Source organism: Oncorhynchus kisutch, linkage group LG20, assembly GCF_002021735.2.
Source record: "Oncorhynchus kisutch isolate 150728-3 linkage group LG20, Okis_V2, whole genome shotgun sequence".
Lineage (NCBI taxonomy): Eukaryota > Metazoa > Chordata > Actinopteri > Salmoniformes > Salmonidae > Oncorhynchus > Oncorhynchus kisutch.
This window is the reverse complement of record NC_034193.2, coordinates 28639048-28658757: the sequence shown is the minus strand read 5'-3', so window position 1 is coordinate 28658757 and position 19710 is coordinate 28639048. Positions and strand designations below refer to the sequence as shown.

The 19710-nt window shown below is 42.7% G+C and overlaps 1 protein-coding gene across 2 annotated transcripts in view; it reads right to left on the bottom strand.

Moving 5' to 3' along the window:
- LOC109865251 (integrin alpha-M) overlaps positions 1 to 19710 on the bottom strand; it is a 56149-nt gene that overhangs the window by 7872 nt on the left and 28567 nt on the right. For both annotated transcript variants that reach the window (XM_031798893.1, XM_031798894.1), the window contains exons 17-29: positions 19236 to 19390; positions 17226 to 17357; positions 16972 to 17045; positions 16564 to 16705; positions 16278 to 16376; positions 13970 to 14049; positions 13788 to 13871; positions 11349 to 11427; positions 11157 to 11255; positions 3542 to 3622; positions 2797 to 2907; positions 2560 to 2673; positions 2139 to 2249 (exon numbers count right to left, since the gene is read on the bottom strand). In XM_031798893.1, coding sequence (XP_031654753.1) covers positions 2139 to 2249; positions 2560 to 2673; positions 2797 to 2907; positions 3542 to 3622; positions 11157 to 11255; positions 11349 to 11427; positions 13788 to 13871; positions 13970 to 14049; positions 16278 to 16376; positions 16564 to 16705; positions 16972 to 17045; positions 17226 to 17357; positions 19236 to 19390 — 1361 coding nt within the window. The remainder of the gene's footprint in view (positions 1 to 2138; positions 2250 to 2559; positions 2674 to 2796; positions 2908 to 3541; positions 3623 to 11156; positions 11256 to 11348; positions 11428 to 13787; positions 13872 to 13969; positions 14050 to 16277; positions 16377 to 16563; positions 16706 to 16971; positions 17046 to 17225; positions 17358 to 19235; positions 19391 to 19710) is intronic.

The following is a 19710-nucleotide window of genomic DNA, read 5'->3' as shown; positions in this document are numbered from 1 at the left end:
TGGCCATGCTTTCCACCTGGCTACCCCTACTCTGGCCAACATCTCAGCAACCCCTGCAGAAACTTGAGCGTTCAGTGTGTGAAATTGGAGGGCCTGTTGTCCGGACCTCTGGCAGTCTATGGGGGTGCCACAGGGTTCAATTCTCGGGCTGACTCTTTTCTCTCTATATATATATATAAGAGTCTTGCTGCTGGTGATTCTCTGATCCACCTCTATGCAGACGACACCATTCTGTATACATCTGGACCTTCTTTGGACACTATGCTAACAAACCTCCAAATGAGCTTCAATGTCATACACCACTCCTTCCGTGGCCTCCAACTGCTTTTAAATGCTAGAAAAACTAAGTGTATGCTCTTCAACCGATTGCTGCCCGCACTCTCCCGTCCGACTAGCATCACTACTCTGGACGGTTCTAACCTAGAACCTACCGATCCTTAACTTCGGCGATGTCATTTACAAAATAGCCCCCAACACTCTACTCAGCAAACTGAATGTAGTCTATCACAGTGCCATCCGTTTTATCACCAAAGCCCCATATACTACCCACCACTGCGACCTGTATGTCCTTGTTGGCTGGTCCTCACTACATATCCGTCGGCAAACCGACTGGCTCCAGGTCATCTATAAGTCTTTGCTCGGTAAAGCCCAGCCTTATCTCAGCTCACTGGTCACCATAGCAACACCCACCCATAGCACACGTTCCAGCAGGTATTTTGCACTGGTCATCCCCAAAGCCAACACTTCTTTTGGTCGCCTTTCCTTCCAGTTCTCTGCTGCCAATGACTAGAACGAATTGCAAAAATCTCTGAAGCTGGAGTCTTATATCTCCCTCACTAACTTTAAGCATCAGCTGTCTGAGCAGCTTACCAATCACCGTACATGTACACAGCCAATCTGTAAATAGCACACCCGTCTACCTTATTCCCTTTGATATTACTTACCCGCTTGCTCTTTTGCACCCCAGTATCTCTACTTGCACATTCATCATCTGCACATCTATCACTCCAGTATTAATGTTAAATTGTAATTATTTTTGCCTCTAGGGCCTATTTATTGCCTTCCTCCCTACATTTGCACACACTGTACATATATTTTTCTATTTTTGTTTTATTTTGTGTTATTGACTGTACGTTTGTTTATGTGTAACTCTGTGTTGTTGTTGTTGTCTCACTGCTTTGGTTTGTCTTGGCCAGATCGCAGTTGTAAATGAGAACTTGTTCTCAACTGGCCTACCTGGTTAAATAAAGGTGAAAAAACAACAACTTTCCAGCTCACACTCTCAAACACATAGATCCCCTGAACACAGCTCACTTTCTAGATCTCAATCACCTGAATTCTGATCACCTGTTCACACACCTGTATGTCATTATCACACACTATTTAGTTCAGTTCTTTGCACCCCATCATTGTGAGATTGTTTGTTTTGTGACAGACTTCTATTCGGAGCTCTGTTTTCCCTTAATTGAAATCCTCCCGTGTATGATAGTTTTTGCCTGCCTCACTAACAACGCTTTTTGCCTATTCCCTGCCTGTAGTTTCAGATTTCCTGTTATCAACCTATTGTCTGATCTCCCGGGCGGCATTACTAGCTTTTTCCCTGCCTTTACTGTTGCCTTTTTGGACTCCCTATGTATGACCTTCTGCCTTCCCCTGGACCCAGCTACCTGCTTCCTGTGGTCCTTCACAAATAAACACCTGCTGCGCCCTGCGCTTGAAACCAGCTCTCTGTCTCCCATCGTGTTCATTGCACATACCCAGAACGATTCACAGCTGTAATCGCTGCCAAAGGTGCTTCTACAAAGTATTGACTCAGGGGTGTGAATACTTAACTAAATTATATATTTCTGTATTTCATTTGCAAAAAAATCTTAAAACATCTTTGCACATATGGGGTATTGTGTGTAGATTTTGAATTCACGCTGTAACACAACAGAATGTGGAATGAGTTGAGGGGTATGAATACTTTCTGAAGGCATTGTATGCTGTACATGGCACATTACATGGATATGAAAACAACCCTGGTTTTAGAACTACTTAATATAAAATGGTGATGTACATTAAAACCTTTGAGTATACTGTAGATATTCAACATATGAGAGTGAAATTGATTATACCAAATATGTAATGAATATTACCTTATAAAGCCCAGCTGTGATCAAAGCTAACAGCAGCAGACCTCCCACAACACCCCCAATGACCCCCTTTGTGAAGTTAACTTCAGGATACACCTCCACCTGAGTTTCAATCTGAGGATGACAAATGCATGTATTTTCAACTGAAGCTAAATTAAGTTATCAATCTTACTGGGCGGCAGGGTTGGAGTCAATTTGAAATTGAAGGCAGTCAATTCAGGAAGTAAACTGAAATTCCAATTCAATAAGTAAAACATTTTAATATATATTTTTATAACTTTGAAATAAACTGAAAAGGAGAAGCTATTTAAGCCAAACGTTTTTACATATTTGGATTTTAAATTAAATTCACTCCCTGAATTGACTGATTTCAATTCCAATCGACCTCAACCCAGATTTGAGGAGATAACATCTAAAAGGCTACCTTTTGTATAGGTGGGTTATTTTTGGAGTCCGAAGAATAATAGATGTATTGGTTTCTGTCATAATCTACAGTGGCACTGCTGACCAAGTTGAACTGGGCAGACTCAAGACCAATCTGAGAGCAGAGAGAAAGAGCGAGGAATGTTAGTAAGGAGATATGTTCTGTAAATTAGCACAGCTAGCATTGGGGGAAAATACTGTATACAATTATCCATACCTCCATCCTTTCATTTATTACCTGTTCTATCCATTGAGAGCTGAGGTTACCAGTGATGTTATAAGAGTTACGATCCAAATTTCGAATGAAGCTTTTGCACATGAACACCCCACAATTTGCGACAGAGCAGTCCTGTAGGATAGGGGGAAGAAAAAATAATTGCGATCACTTTTGAACTAATGACAATCGAACACATTAATATAATAGAATACATTATTTACTATTAACCCATGAATAAGCATTACAACAATTTTTTATATGCATTTTAGTTGGTAAGCATTTCTAACATATTATAATTTATAAAGCATTTATACTCCTTTATGGACAATTTATAATGGGTTATTCATGAGTTATAAAGTGTAACACAAATCAAGCATTTTAAAAGTCACATTTTAAGAGGTTGTGAATACCTTTTCTTAATTAAGTTTGCCTTCATACAGAATCAGGCAACTACCTAAATGTAATTCTGTTTACATTTAACAGCATTTCTAGACACAGCAAATCTGTAATAACACCTGTAACAACACTTGGCTTCAACATCTAAAAAATTATAGAATATATGTTTAGCCATTAGATTATGTGTTAAATAAATAATCTATTAGCAGAAAACCTGTCATTGCTACTGTTCGTGACACTCAAGGCAAGTTGGTGTTAGGTGTGACCGTTGCAATACCAGGAAGTTGCAATATCAGGAAGTTGTTGAGAAATATTATTTCAAATAGAAGTGGATGGCATTATAAAACTGAAATGGGCTAGCACTATTCACCACAGCATGATTTTTCTGCAGTTGGTCCACAAACTCTGTGGCAGTAGGTTCCTCATTCTTGTGTCTTTGACAACCTTGAATCTGAAACACAAAAGTTTCCTGTCAATTCCAATCATCACAAAACTGAAATAAAACCTGCAATATCCACCTTCTTTGTCCCATTTCTTGGGATTGAACATAGTGCTTACTTTACTTTATATTTGTGCATTTATCATTACTAATGTATTTATACACTGAACAAAAATATAAACACAATATGTCTAGTGTTGGGTCCCATGTTTCATGAGCTGAAATAAAAGATCCCAGAAATGTTACAAAAAGCAAAATGTGTGCTCTTCACAGATGAATTCCGGTTTCAACTGTACCGGGCAAATGGCTGTAACGGCTCTCTTCTATCTCCTCTTCTGACGAAGAGGTAGAACAAGGATTGGACCAAAATGCAGCGTGATGATGATTCATGATATATTTTAATGAAGGAAAAACTATACATGCAGAAACTACAAAAAGAACGAAATGAAATAACGAAAACCGAAACAGCCCTATCTGGTGCAAACACAAAGACAGGAACAATCACCCACGAAACACTCACAGAATATGGCTGCCTAAATATGGTTCCCGATAATCACCTGACTCTAATTGAGACCCGCCTCAGGCAGCCATAGACTACGTAGACACCCCACAAAACCCCAAGACAAAAACACACCACAATAACCCATGTCACACCCTGGCCTGACCAAATAAATAAAGAAAACACAAAACACTAAGACCAAGGCGTGACAGAACCCCAAGACAAAAACACACCACAATAACCCATGTCACACCCTGGCCTGACCAAATAAATAAAGAAAACACAAAAAATACTAAGAGGTGCGGACTCCTGGACGCACCTCAAAACCATAGGGAGGGTCCAGGTGGGCGTCTGTCCATGGTGGCGGCTCTGGCTCGGGACGTGGACCCCACTCCATAAATGTCATAGTTCCTCCCCCTCGCGTCCTGGGATAATCCACCCTCGCCGCCGACCATGGCCTAATAGTCCTCACCCAGAACCCCACTGGACTGAGGGGCAGCTCGTGACTGAGGGGCAGCTCGTGACTGAGGGGTAGCTCGGGACTGAGGGGAAGCTCGGGACTGAGGGGCAGCTCGGGACTGAGGGGCAGCTCGGGACTGAGGGGCAGCTCAGCACTGAGAGGAAGCTCAGCACTGAGAGGAAGCTCAGGCAGGTAGTTGGCTTTGGCAGATCCTGGCTGGCTGGCGGATCTGGAAGAGTCTGGTTGACTGGCAGATCTGGAAGAGTCTGGTTGACTGGCAGATCTGGTTGACTGGCAGATCTGGAAGAGTCTGGTTGACTGGCAGATCTGGAAGAGTCTGGTTGACTGGCAGATCTGGAAGAGTCTGGTTGACTGGCAGATCTGGAAGAGTCTGGTTGACTAGCAGATCTGGTTGACTGGCAGATCTGGAAGAGTCTGGTTGACTGGCAGATCTGGAAGAGTCTGGTTGACTGGCAGATCTGGAAGAGTCTGGTTGACTGGCAGATCTGGAAGAGTCTGGTTGACTGGCAGATCTGGAAGAGTCTGGTTGACTAGCAGATCTAGAAGAGTCTGGTTGACTGGCGGATTCTGGCTGACTGGCGGATCTAGCTGCTCTGGCTGCTCCATGCAGACTGGCAGCTCTGGCTGCTCCATGCAGACTGGCAGCTCTGGCTGCTCCATGCAGACTGGCTGCTCTGACTGCTCTATGCAGACTGGCAGCTCTATGCAGTCTGGCAGCTCTATGCAGACTGGCAGCTCTGGCTGCTCCATGCAAACTGACATCTCTGGCTGCTCCATGCAAACTGACAGCTCTGGCTGCTCCATGCAGGCTGGCAGCTCTGGCTGCTCCATGCAGACTGGCAGCTCTGGCTGCTCCATGCAGACTGGCAGCTCTGACTGCTCTATGCAGTCTGGCAGCTCTATGCAGACTGGCAGCTCTGGCTGCTCCATGCAAACTGACATCTCTGGCTGCTCCATGCAAACTGACAGCTCTGGCTGCTCCATGCAGGCTGGCAGCTCTGGCTGCTCCATGCAGGCTGACAGCTCAGGCTGCTCCATGCAGGCTGGCAGCTCAGGCTGCGCTAAACAGGCAGGAGACTCCAGCAGCGCTGTAGAGGATGAAGGCTCTGGCAGCGCTGAACAGGCGGGAGGCTCCGGCAGCGCAGGAGAGGAGAAAGGCTCTGGCTGCGCTGAACAGGCGGGAGGCTCCGGCAGCGCTGTAGAGGAGGAAGGTTCCGACAGCGCTGAACAGGCGGGAGGCTCCGGCAGCGCAGGAGAGGGGAAAGGCTCTGGCTGCGCTGAACAGGCGGGAGACTCCGGCAGCGCTGGAGAGGAGGAAGGCTCTGATAGCGCTAGACAGGCGGGAGACTCCGGCAGCGCTGGAGAGGAGAAAGGCTCCGACAGCGCTGAACAGGCAAGGCGCACTGAAGGCCTGGTGCGTGGTGCTGGAACTGGTGGTACTGGACCGAGGACACGCACAGGAAGCCTGGTGCGGGGAGCTGGCACCGGAGGACTGGTGTGTGAAGGTGGCACAGGATGGACCGGACCGTGAAGGTGTACTGGAGAGCCTGAGAGCAGGACTGGCATAGGACGTGCAAGGCTAGGTAGGTATACAGGAGGCCTAGTGCGTGAGGCTGGCACAATTTTCACCAGCCGACTAACATGCACCTCAGGACGAGTATGGAGCGCTGACCCAGGTGCCATCAACTCCCCGACACGCTCCGTCGGACGAATATCGTACCTAAAGCACCAAACTAGCAACTCCCTCATTACTCTCTCCTCCACTTTCCCCATTAACTCCTTCACAGTCTCTGCTTCGCTTACCTCTAACACCGGCTCTGGTTCTGGTCTCCTCCTTGGCTCCTCACGATAAACAGGGAGAGTTGGCTCAGGTCTGACTCCTGACTCTGCCACTCTCTCCCTGAGCCCCCCCCCCCCCAATACATTTTTGGGGCTGACTTTCGGGTTTCCCTCTGCGCCGCCGTGCTTTTCTCTTCAACTCCATTCTCCTATAGCCTGCTTCGCACTGCTCCAGCGAATCCCAGGCGGGCTCCGGCACTCTCTCTGGGTCGACCGCCCACCTGTCTATTTCCTCCCAAGTAGTGTAGTCCCGATATTGTTGCTCCTGCTGCCGCTGTTGCTTCTCCTCATACCAGCGCCTCTCCGCTTTCACGGCCTCCAGTTCTTCCTTGGGGCGGCGATATTCTCCAGGCTGAGCCCAAGGTCCTTTACCGTCCAGTTTGTCCTCCCATGTCCATTTCTCCAGGTGGTGCAACCTCTCCCACTGCAGCTGCTGCTGCTCCTGCTGCCGCTGTTGCCTGTTGCCACGCCACTCGGTCCGGGTGTGGTGGGTGATTCTGTAACGGCTCTCTTCTATCTCCTCTTCTGACGAAGAGGTAGAACAAGGATTGGACCAAAATGCAGCGTGATGATGATTCATGATATATTTTAATGAAGGAAAAACTATACATGCAGAAACTACAAAAATAACGAAATGAAATAACGAAATGAAATAACGAAATGAAATAACGAAAACCGAAACAGCCCTATCTGGTGCAAACACAAAGACAGGAACAATCACCCACGAAACACTCACAGAATATGGCTGCCTAAATATGGTTCCCAATCAGAGACAACGATAATCACCTGACTCTAATTGAGACCCGCCTCAGGCAGCCATAGACTACGTAGACACCCCACAAAACCCCAAGACAAAAACACACCACAATAACCCATGTCACACCCTGGCCTGACCAAATAAAGAAAGAAAACACAAAATACTAAGACCAAGGCGTGACAAGACCGAGTGTATTGCGTTGTGTGGGCGAGCAGTTTGCTGATGTCAATGTTGTGAACAGTGGGGTTATGGTATGGGCAGCCATAAGCTACAGACAATCGAACACAATTGCATTTTATCAATGTCAATTTGAATGCTGAGATACTGTGACGAGATCCTGAGGCCCATTGTCGTGCTATTCATCCGCTGCCATTACCTCATGTTTCAGCATGATAATGCACGGCCCCATTTCTAGTCCATCCTGTAGCAAAGCACCCCCACAATATGATGCTGACACCCCCGTGCTTCACGGTTGGGATTGTGTTCTTCGCCCTGCAAGCATCCCCCTTTTTCCTCCAAACATAACGATAGTCAATATGGCCAAACAATTCTATTTTTGTTTCATCAGAGCAGAGGACATTTCTCCAAAGAGTACGGTCTTTGTCCCCATGTGCAGTTGCAAACCGTAGGCTGGCTTTTTTATGGCGGTTTTGGAGCAGTGGCTTCTTCTTTGCTGAGCGGCTTTTCGATATAGGACTTGTTTTACTGTGGATATAGATACTTTTGTACCTCTTTCCTCCAGCATCCTCAAAGGTCCTTTGCTGTTGTTCTGGGATTGATTTGCACTTTTCACACCAAAGTACGTTCATCTATTGTAGACAGAATGCATCTCCTTCCTGAGCGGTATGACGGCCGTGTGGTCCCATGGTGTTTATACTATTGCATACTATTGTTTGTACAGATGAACGTGGGACCTTCAGGCATTTGGAAATTTCTTTTGATTTTCCCATGATGTCAAGCAAAGAGGCACTGAGTTTGAAGGTAGGCCTTGAAATACATCCACAGGTACACTTCCAATTGACTCAAATTATGTCAGTTAGCCTATCAGAAGCTTCTAAAGCCATGACATAATTTTCTGGAATTTTCCCAGCTGTTTAAAGGCACAGTCAACTTAGTGTATGTAAACTTCTGACCCACTAGAATTGTGATACAGTGAATTATAAGTGAAATAATCTGTCTGTAAACAATTGTTGGAAGACATTTGTGGAGTGGTTGAAAAACAAGTTATAATGACTCCAACATGATTGTAATGTAAACTTCCGACTTCAACTGTATATATATATACACACACACACTACCGTTCAGAGGTTTGGGGTCACTCAGAAATGTCCTTGTTTTTTTAAAGGAAAGCAAGTTTTTTGTCCATTAAAATAACATCAAATTGATCAGAAATAGAGTGTAGAGATTGTTAATGTTATAAATAGCTGGAAATTGCAGATTTTTTATGGACTATCTACATAGGCTTATGAGGCCCATTATCAGCAACCATTACTCCTGTGTTCCAATGGCACGTTGTGTTAGCTAATTCAAGTTTATCATTTTTAAAGGCTAACTGATCATTGGAAAACCCTTTTGCAATTATGTTAGCACAGCTGAAAACCTTTGTCCTGTTTAAAGAAGCAATAAAACTGTCCTTCTTTAGACTAGTTGAGTATCTGGAGCATCAGCATTTCTGGGTTTGATTACAGGCTCAAAATGGCTAGAAACAAATACATTTCTTCTGAAAATTGTCAGTCTATTCTTGTTTGAGAAATGAAGGCTATTCCATGCGAGAAATTGCCATCTTGTAAACTGAACATTGTGTACAATGCTGTGTACTACTCCCTTCAGAGAACAGCACAAGCAGACTCTAACCAGAATAGAAAGTGGGAGACGCCGGTACACAACTGTGTAAGAGGACATGTACATTAGAGTGTCTAGTTTGAGAAACAGATGCCTCACAAGTCCTCAACTGGTAGCTTCATTAAGTAGTACGTGCAAAACACCAGTCTCAACATCAACAGTGCAGAGTCGACTCCGGGATGCTGTCTTTCTAGGCAGAGTTCCTCTGTCCAGTGTCTGTGTTCGTTTGCCCATCTCAATCGTTTTATTGGTCAGTCTGAGATATGGCTTTTTCTCTGTAACTCTGCCTAGAAGGCCAGCATCCCGGTGTCGCCTCTTCAATGTTGACGTTGAGAGTACTATTTACACACAATACCCCATAATGACAAAGTGAAAACAGGTTTTAAGAAATGTTTGCAAATGTATCAAAAATAACAGAAATACTTTATTTACATAATTATTCATACCCTTTGCTATGAGACTTGAAATTGGGCTCAGGTGCACCCTGTTTCCATTGATCATGCTTGAGATGCTTCTACAACTTGATTGCAATCCACCTGTGGTAAATTCAATTGATTGGACATGATTTGGAGGGCAGGCACCACTTTTGACAATGTTATGTAAGAGCAAAAACCAAGCCATGAGGTCGAAGGAATTGTCTGTAGCCCTCCAAGACAGGATTGTGTCGAGGCACAGCTCTTGGGAATTGTACCAAAAACATTTCTGCAGCATTGAAGGTCCCCAACTTCACAGTGGCTTCTATCATTCTTAAATGGAAGAAATGTGGAACCACCAAGACTCTTGCAAGAGCAATCGGGGGAGAAGGGCCTTGGTCAGGGAGGTGACCAAGAACCCGATGGTCACTCTGACAGCGCTTTAGAGTTCCTATGTGGAGATGGGAGAACCTTCCAGAAGGACAACCATCTCTTTAGCACGACCAATCAGGCCTTTATGGAAGAGCTGCCCGATGGAAGCCACTCCGCAGTAAAATGCACATGACAGTCATCTTGGAGTTTGCCAAAAAGCACCTAAAGGACTCTCGGACCATGAGAAACAAGATTATCTGGTCTTATGAAACCAAGATTGAACTCTTTGGCCTGAATGCCAAGCGTCACATCTGGAGGAAACCTGGCACCGTCCCTACGTTTAAGCATGGTGGTGGCAGCATCATGCTGTGGGGAAGTTTTTCAGTGGCAGGGACTGGGAGACTCATCAGGATCGAGGGAAATATGAATGGAGCAATGTACAGAGAGATCCTTGATGAAAACCTGCTCCAGAGTGCTTAGGACCTCAGACTGGGGTGAATGTTCTCATTCCAACATGACAACAATGCTAAGCACACAGCCAAGACAACGCAGGAGTGGCTTCGGGACAAATCTGAATGTTCTTGAGTGGCCTAGCCAGAGCCCGGACTTGAACCCCCTCGAGCATCTCGAGAGACCTTAAAATACCTGAAAATACCTGTGCAGCAACACTCCCCATCGAACATGACAGAGCTTATGATCTGCAGAGAAGAATGGGAGAAACTCCCCAAATACAGGTGCGCCAAGCTTGTAGCATCATACTCAAGAAGACTCGAGGCTGTAATCGCTGCCAAAGGTGCTTCAACAAAGTACTGAGTGAATGCTCTGAATACTTATGTAAATGGAGGGGGGGGTGGAGGGGGGGGGGGTTTACACATTTGCAAAAATGTCAAAAAAACTGTTTTTGCTTAGTGATTATGGGGTATTTTGTGTAGATTGATGAGGAAAAAAACGATGTAATACATTTTAGAACTGAATGTGGAAAAAGTCAAGGGGTCTGAATACTTTCCGTATGGACTATCTACCAATCCCAGGCATTTTTAAAGTTTGAGACACTGAAAATCAAGACAACCTAGAGCCAAACTAGAATACTGGGCAGCTAAACCAAAATGTTTTTTTTCTGTCTAAGCTAAAAATAAAATATTGCTTTCACATTGTAATTTGCTAAATGAAGTACGGCAAATGTCTCTTCAATATCACTGTTCACCACTTAATCCCATTTTAACAGGGTGCAATTCACTCAATATTGGGAGATTAGACAGAGTTTACAATACCAGAAAGCTTCAATTCTCCTATTTTCTATCAGTTGCATAGGTGATTCAAAAAATAGTTTCCACTCCTCTCACCTGTATACCATTTGGATCAGCCCAGATGTCTTTGTCACCAAGCTTCATTGGCACCTTGATTATCACAGTAAGATTGAAGCCTCTTTCATAATTTTCAACCTGAGAAAGAAGGGGGTATTTTAACTTTTGCTATACATTTCAGACATATTAAGTAAATGACACAAATACTGTATATTAGTATATTATCCTTACCTCAAAGGATTGTTTCACATGTTTCTGCAAATCATTTTTCCCGGCAGTGAAATTAACATAACTGGTTGAATCCTCATTTCTAAATAAATGGGGGGAAGATTTAGTGAAGGCAAATATTCCGAACAGCTGGGCTAGATTAAGCCTGAGTCATACACTACCGGTCAAAAGTTTAAGATCACCTACTCATTCAAGGGCTTTTCTTTATTTTTTAAAACTATTTTATACATTGTCGAATAATAGTGAATACATCAAAACAATGAAATAACACATATGGAATCATGTAGTAACCAAAAAAGTGTTAAACGAATCGAAATATAATTTATATTTGAGATTCTTCAAATGGCCACCCTTTGCCTTGATGACAGCTTTGCACACTCTTGGCATTATCTCAACCAGCTTCATGAAATAGTCACCTGGAATGCATTTAAATTAATTTATTTCCTTCTTAATGCGTTTGAGCCCATCAGATGTGTTGTGACAAGGTAGGAGTGGTATACAGAAGATAACCCTATTTGGTCAAATTCCATACTATGGCAAGAACAGCTCAAATAAGCAGAGATAAACGACAGTCCATCGTTACTTTAAGACAGGAAGGTCAGTCAATACGGAAAATTTCAAGAAAGGGCAGTCACAAACATTGAGCCCTATAATGAAACTGGCTCTCATGAAGACAGGAATGGAAGACCCAGAGTTACCTCTGCTGCAGAGGATAAGTTCATTAGAGTTATCAGCTTCAGAAATTGCAGCCCATATAAATGCTTCACAGAGTTCAAATAACAGACACATCAACTGTTCAGAGGAGACTGCGTGAATCAGGCATTCATGGTCGAATTGCTCCAAAGAAAGCACTGCTAACGGACTCCAATATGAATAAGAGACTTGCTTGGGCCAAGAAACACAAGCAATGGACATTAGACCGGTGGAAATGTGTCCTTTGGTCTGGAGTCTGAATTTGAGATTTTGGGTTCCAACCGCCATGTCTTTGTGAGACACGGTGTTAGTGAATGGATGATCTCCACATGTGTATTTCCCACTGTGAAGCATGGAGGAGGAGGTGTTATGGTGTGGGGGTACTTTGCTGGTGACACTGTCTGTGATTTATTTAGAATTCAAGGCACGCTTAAACTGCATGGCTACCACAGCATTCTTCAGCGATATGCCATCCCATCTGATTTGGGCTTAGTGGGACATTTGTTTTCAACAGGACAATGAGCCAACACACCTCCAGGCTGTGTAAGGTCTACTTTACCAGGATTGTGTCAAGGCACAGATCTGGGGAATTGTACCAACAACAAAAAAAATTGCTGCAGCATTGAAGGTCCCCAAAGAACATAGAGGCCTCCATCATTCTTAAATGGAAGAAGTTTGGAACCACCAAGACCCAAACTGAGCAATCGGGGGAGAAGGACCTTGATCAGAAAAAACACTTTTGTGTTTCTATCCTTTCTATTTTATTCAGCTATTCTCAATTGTATTCTTTATACCATAATATAATATAAAATAATGCCACGGAATTCTAAGCAAATCCTGTCCGCTGAATGAAGTAGTGAAACCCACAGCCATTTGGCATAGCCAGATCAGGACTTAACATCAGGACAACTCTGAGTATGCTTGTAGCGAAATCCTGCACGGATTTGTTCATCTGAAGTAGACTATATTTTCTTCATATTATGTTTCTTTAGACCTGTCTGAAGTAAATAATGGATTTCTTGAAAAAGTGTAGGCTATATTACATGGATTTATTATACTTTTTCAAACAGATGTTCCAAAGATCTGCGTCAGTGGCTTGTAGGTTATGTCTGGAAGTCAAGGAGATGCTAAATGTGTTTATGTTATTTAACTGTCAATTACCGTGAAACTGACAGTTATTTGCTTGACAATCACAGGCGGCCAAAAATCGTGACCGCCACAGCCCTAAGTCTGATGAAACCAAGATTGAACTCTTTGGCTTGAATGCCAAGCATCACATCTGGAGGAAACCTGGCACCATCCCTACAGTGAAGCATGGTGGCAGGAGCATCATGCTGAGGGGATGTTTTTCAGCTGCAGGGACTTGGAGACTAGTCAGAATAGAAGGAAAGATGAACAGAGCAAAGTACAGAGGGATCCTTGATGAAAACTTGCTCCAGAGCGCTCAGGGCCTCAGACTGGGGCGAAGGTTCACCTTCCAACAGGACAATGACCCTAAGCACACAGCCAAGACAATGCAGGACTGGCTTTGGGACAAGTCTCTGAATTCCTTGAGTGGCCCAGCCATAGCCCAGACTTCAACCTATATTTATACCAGTGGAGGCTACTGAAGGGAGGACGGCTCATAATAATGGCTGGAATGGAGCGATTGGAATGGCATTAAACACATAGAAACCATGTGTTTGATACCGTAGAACGAGCTAGACCCAGATATAGGAAAATATGGTATGAAAATTAAATAGCACATACCTTTTAATCACAACAAAAATGCTGTATTTCACACCAATCTCTTTCACTTTGGAAAGTTCACTCTTTGGCGAGTGTGCATTTCCACTAAACGGGATGAGACGGGGTAATGCAGTTACTACAAATATTGCTAGTCAAAACATCGTAAGACATGATAACTTTATCTGAGTGTGTACCGCACATACCTTGAGGCATTTGCAGTGAATGTCATCATTTGGCCAAATTGTGTGTTTCTATCAATCCCATAGGAAATTACTAAGAGAGCCTGAGATGAAGGGAAGGAGAATACAATGTTTATTTAAAATATGACCTTAGACTCCTGTAGAAGCCCAGCAAAAAAAAGTATGTCATACGGACATTAGGTCGTACGGACGTTCCCATAAATTCCCTTTTAGTGTTTCAGTGAGACGTTATCCCACTGACGTTCTGAGAAAGTTCTATGGACTTTAAAACGTTACCATTGGGACCATAAAGGGATGTTCAGTACAGATCCCTGTTTGGTCACAGTATAACGTTATAAAAATGGTATTTTGGGGACGACTAGGATATTTTACAAATAGGCTCCTATTTGTTTCTGAAAGGACGTTATCCTTGGGGCATTCAAAGTCAATGTTCATAAGGAGACGTTTCAGGCAGGTCCTGGCCTTCAAATAATAATTGGTCGTTAGGAATTTCCCAGAATGTCACAAAATGGAGAAAAGGATGTTGTGACATGGTCCTGTGGATGTGTTGTCTAGTTCCCAGTTTGTTCTGGGGATGTCCCCAAGAACGATTTTAGGACATTCTTAAAACGTTCTGTCATGGTCCCGTTTAAAAAAAATCTTCGTTCCGGAGACGTCCCCAACGATGGTTAAAGGATGCTCTTAGAATGTATGTGGAGTTTTTTTGTCTAGTTCACGGCTTGTTCTGGGGACTAGAACAAGCCTAAAGATGTTTTTTGTATGTTCCCAAGTCATGCATGTTTTCCTGTCATTAGGAAGTTGTTTGATGGTCCCAAAGGAATGTTCTCTGGGGGACCTTTGACTAGTTCCCTCTAAGTTAACAGGACATTGTTGAGGACAATATAAGGATATCCTCAAGACATCCTCAGGACATTTGTTTTACAAGTTAAGTAATGAAATGGGAGGGGGTTTGAGCTAAGTGGGACACTGTTCAGCTAAAATAATGTAAATGACAATAAAATTACATATAACATGATCACTTTTAGAGTACTTACATTTCAATATGACCCCATTTGAGATTTGAACTCACAACCTCTGGATTTGGAATATACTGATCTTTCTGCTGCACCACAAGATCTGGAGCATACTCAGAAGTCCCCCACACATTTCTTGCCTATAACACATCTCTGCACTTAGCAAAAGAGTGCCATTGGCACTGGTATTTCAGTTATCAGTTAATCTGACTATTCTCTAATCGATTTGATTTACCTATTTCTGCAATTTGTGGCTTTTCTGTATAGTTGTCTAATGTTAGTGGGGCATATTACTCTGTTTTAATGTAACTCCTGAATCACTATGATAAATAAAAGTTTTTCTTGAGTGTATTTTTAACCAAGCTTAATTTACTTAGAAGTGCAACTGTAGCAATACAGGTGGAATCAGGCATTGACACAGACATGGTGGCATAGCAGGACAATCGGAATGCGGTGAACCAAGAGGTTGTGAGTTAAAATGCCAGGTGAGGACATGTTGAATAATACTTACTGTATAAATGAACATGTACAATGTATTCATGTATGTCAAAGTGTGTCAAATATGTTGAAAACACTATGTTAAAAGCACTGTTTGTGTGTAGGTGTCTCTAAACCTACCAACAGACAAAGAGCTGTGAATAGATCAGTAGTTCACCAATCAGGGCCTTGATGGGCTCGACAACAGTAACTAGGGGTGATGTGTAATGAAACGAGTGTGTGAATCCCCAGGTAGGTGGGTATAATGTTTTTTTGGGGGGGACTATCAGGCGACGTCCTGATGACTGATACACTGAATGTCCTGAGAACGTCCTAAAGTCATCCTGACCTGACCTTCAATGACATCCCAGGAACATGGAGGGAACTAGACAAAAGTCACCTGGAGAACATTCCTTTGTGACCATCACACAATGTCCCGATGACAGGAAAAAATGATATCTTGAGAAGTCCCTATAAACGGGACATCCCACGGGAACAAGCCGGAAACTAGACAAAACCTACACAGGGCCATGACACAATGTCTACAGAACATCCTAAAATTGTCCTTGGGGACGGCCCCGGAACAAACAGGGAACTAGACAAAATCTCCACAGGACCATGAAACAATTTCCTGACAACTTTCGGTAACCATTTCCTGACTTTCTGTGGATGTCCTAATTACATTTTTTTTTGCAGGGAGTACAGATTGCTTCTACAGTTCAATAGGATGTTTTATTTAGTAAGTAATAGGGATGTTATTACAATACAGTCTCATATTACTGTTATTGTAATGATGAACATATGTTGTAAGTGAGACAGACCTTAGAATCGCTTTTGAAGATTGGCTTGTCAATGGTGCAGTCACTTTGTCCCCACATTACATTTCCCACACTGTCTGATGAGTTACACTCCACTCTTCCCTGGAGAGCAATGACAATGTATGTCAACTTCAGGCAATAGTTCACTGAAATTACCAAAGAAACACTGGAAATGTACATACTGGACCTACAGAAATGACTATCACTTAAACAATATAAATCCTTCCTGCCCCTCAAACACCGAGTTTATAGCTACTCACTCCCTCTCCTTACTTGTATGTACTCTTACCTGGAGTATGGTGAACTTCCTGAATGAAAGTCCTGCAGGGTATTTGAGAATAACGTGGCTGTTGTAAGAGTTCTCTTCCCTGCTTTCGACTGACACTGTCACATTTATCACCTCATCTATGCCAACCCTCACCTCAGAACTCCTGAGAGAAGTGAGAAAGAGAGGGCAAAAGTAATAAAGAAATTATTCTCATTGTCATTACATCATGCTTGTTTTCCTCAATCTTTGACTATCATTGACATCATCATCCTATCCATCTTCATCATCATTTTCATCTTCATCCATTTTACTCGTCAGCTGCTGCAACGCTCTAATCGACATTCTAATCATCATACTTCTTTAAAAAAAAAGTTTAATCTTACCCAGTAGAAAAACAAAAAGGCTCTGAGTCAATGCTAGTGATCTTACCCAGTGAAATTAAAATCCACTTTCAGGTTGTCAATGCAGTTGTTATCAGCTCCACAGTTGATCTCAAAACCTAACTGTGGGATGAAGAAAGAGGTTCACCAAGTTCACTTAACACGTTACCTTCTTCACAATGACTAGGATATAGATGTATCTTTACCCCCCCTTTCACCTACACACACAACAGCCTTTTTTAGGGGATTTCAAATAAACTTTGACACAGTTTTTATTGTCAAAAGTTAAGAGAAGAAACATACAGGATGATATGTTGCAGTCGAAGACTGCGGGGAAAGGCTAGAGCTGAGGCCACCAGGAGATGTTGTTGGCAACCCTTCAAATGTGAAGTCAAGTTCATTGGACAGTTCATTGAGGGAGTCCTCTGGGCAAGCCTATAAAAAATAGAATCTTCAGAGACATTTTATCATTCAAACTCCTCTAAAAAGAGGTTTACTGTGATATTGTTAACATTGACATGTCAAGGCTCTATGGCTGTATCCTTTAGAGTGTATCGTAATGACAGAGAGGATAAACCAATGAGCATACACTTTTGAGGTTGTCGACATGTGACAGCCATAAAGCCCAGACTTAAAGCTGATACAATTTGATGTGTACTCCACATAATAGTCATAATAGTCACATAGTATGTCATTCCAAAGTTTCAGCTGCTATTCTCTCATTGGATCCCGAAAAATACTTTTGACTGCTTAGAGCACTAAAACTCCACCTGAAAAAGGCACATCATTCAACATTTATGGTGACAATAACGCCCTTGTTTGCTGTATTGTTGTAGGCTAAAGCTTCTTCGCCATATGAACCTATCATGTACAGAATAGGTGGCCAGGAATTTATTCTGCAATGGTTATGAACCTATATATTATGTTTTATGTTTATAAATTAAATATAGTTTACTTGAGACATTTGAAATTACAGTAGACTATTCAGACGTATACACAGTAGCCTAGCTCTGGATAGTTTCTCGTTACTACTGTAAAGTGGGTCCAATTCAATGAGAGATGGGACGTTGTAGGCCTATAGGCTACTTTGCGAGTATGAAACCATAACCGTCAGAAAAGGAACAATTCTGCTTCCTAGTGTTCCCGGTTCTGACTATTCTGCCTGCTCTGATCCCAAGCCTGCCTGCCGTCCTGTACCTGCCTGACTCGGACCTGATTACGAACCTCTGCCTGCCCTGACCCCGAACCTGCCTGCCGTCCTGTACCTGCCTGACACTGACCTGATCACGAACCCTTGTCTGTCTTCGACCTGCCCTTTGCCTGCCCTTTGCCCGCCCCGTGTTTACAATAAATAATCTGAGAACTGTACTATCCGCCTCCTGTGTCTGCATCTGTGTCATATCCTGAGTCATGGTAGTCACCAAGTGCATTCAGAAAGTATTCACACCATTTGACTTTATCCACATTTTGTTGTTACAACCTGAATTGTAATTTAAATAAATTTAGATTTGTTTTGTCATTGGCCTGGCCAGTGAAATGAAAAGCTGAAATGTCATGAGTCAATAAGTAAAAAAAATAAAACTTGTTATGTCAAGCCAAAATAAGTTCAGGAGTAAAATGTACATAACACATAACAAGTCACATAATAAGTTGCATGGACGCACTCTCTGTACCCCACACATGAAATGATCTGTAAGGTCCCTCAGTCGAGCAGTGAATTTCAAGCACAGATTCAACCGCAAAGACCAGGGAGCTTTTCCAATGCCTCGCAAAGAAGGGCTCTATTGGTAGATTAATTTTAAAAAGCAGACATTGAATGTCCCTTTAACAATTGTGAAGTTATTAATTACATTCTGGATGGTGTATCAATCCACCTAGTTACTAAAAAGATTCAGGCGTCCTTCCTAACTTAGTTACCGTAGAGGAAGGAAACCACTCGGGGATTTCACCATGAGGCCAATGGTGACTTTTAAACAGTTACAGAGTTTAATGACTGTGATAGGAGAAAACTAAGGATGAGTCAACAACATTGTAGTTACTCTCCTCATGGCCCACTAGATATCATCAGAATGAGATAAAATAGATAATCTGTAGATTTTCCTGCCTATGCATTTATTTCTGATATGGAGCCAAGCTCAAATAATGACAAATTAAAAATACTTTGCTGACTAAGTTCACTCACCTGAATGCCAGATTCGAGTTTTTGGTATATGAGCGCTGTGTTGTTGGGCATGAGGTTATACTAATACTGGTCATTTTCTTGATTGATAACTTTTTGGCAAACCCAAATGGAGGGCTACGTTTCAAACCTACCTCAATAAAGAAGTTATGAGAGAAGCATTGCTCTTGAAGTCTTAATGTAATAGTATTCGTTTTCTCCCGTATCTTTGGACTGATATAAGCACGATAGTTTGGAGCTTGGCGGGTCACATCCAGAGTTAAAGTATAGTTAATCTTTGCTTGAAGATCTGGAGCAAAAGAGATTGCATTTAATGAAAAGGATAAGCTCCTCGCATGCATATGTACGGTGCCTGTATTCAGACCACTTGACTTTTCCCACATTTTTTTTAACCTTACAGCCTTATTCTAAAATGGATGAAATAAAACATGTTCCTCAGCAATCTACAAACAATACCCCATAATGACAAAGAAAAAACTGGTTTTTAGAATGTTTAGCAAATGTATTAAAAATAAAAAACAGAAATACCATATTTACAAAAGTATTCAGACCCTTTGCTATGAGACTTGAAATTGAGCTCAGGTGTATTCTGTATCCTTGAGATATTTC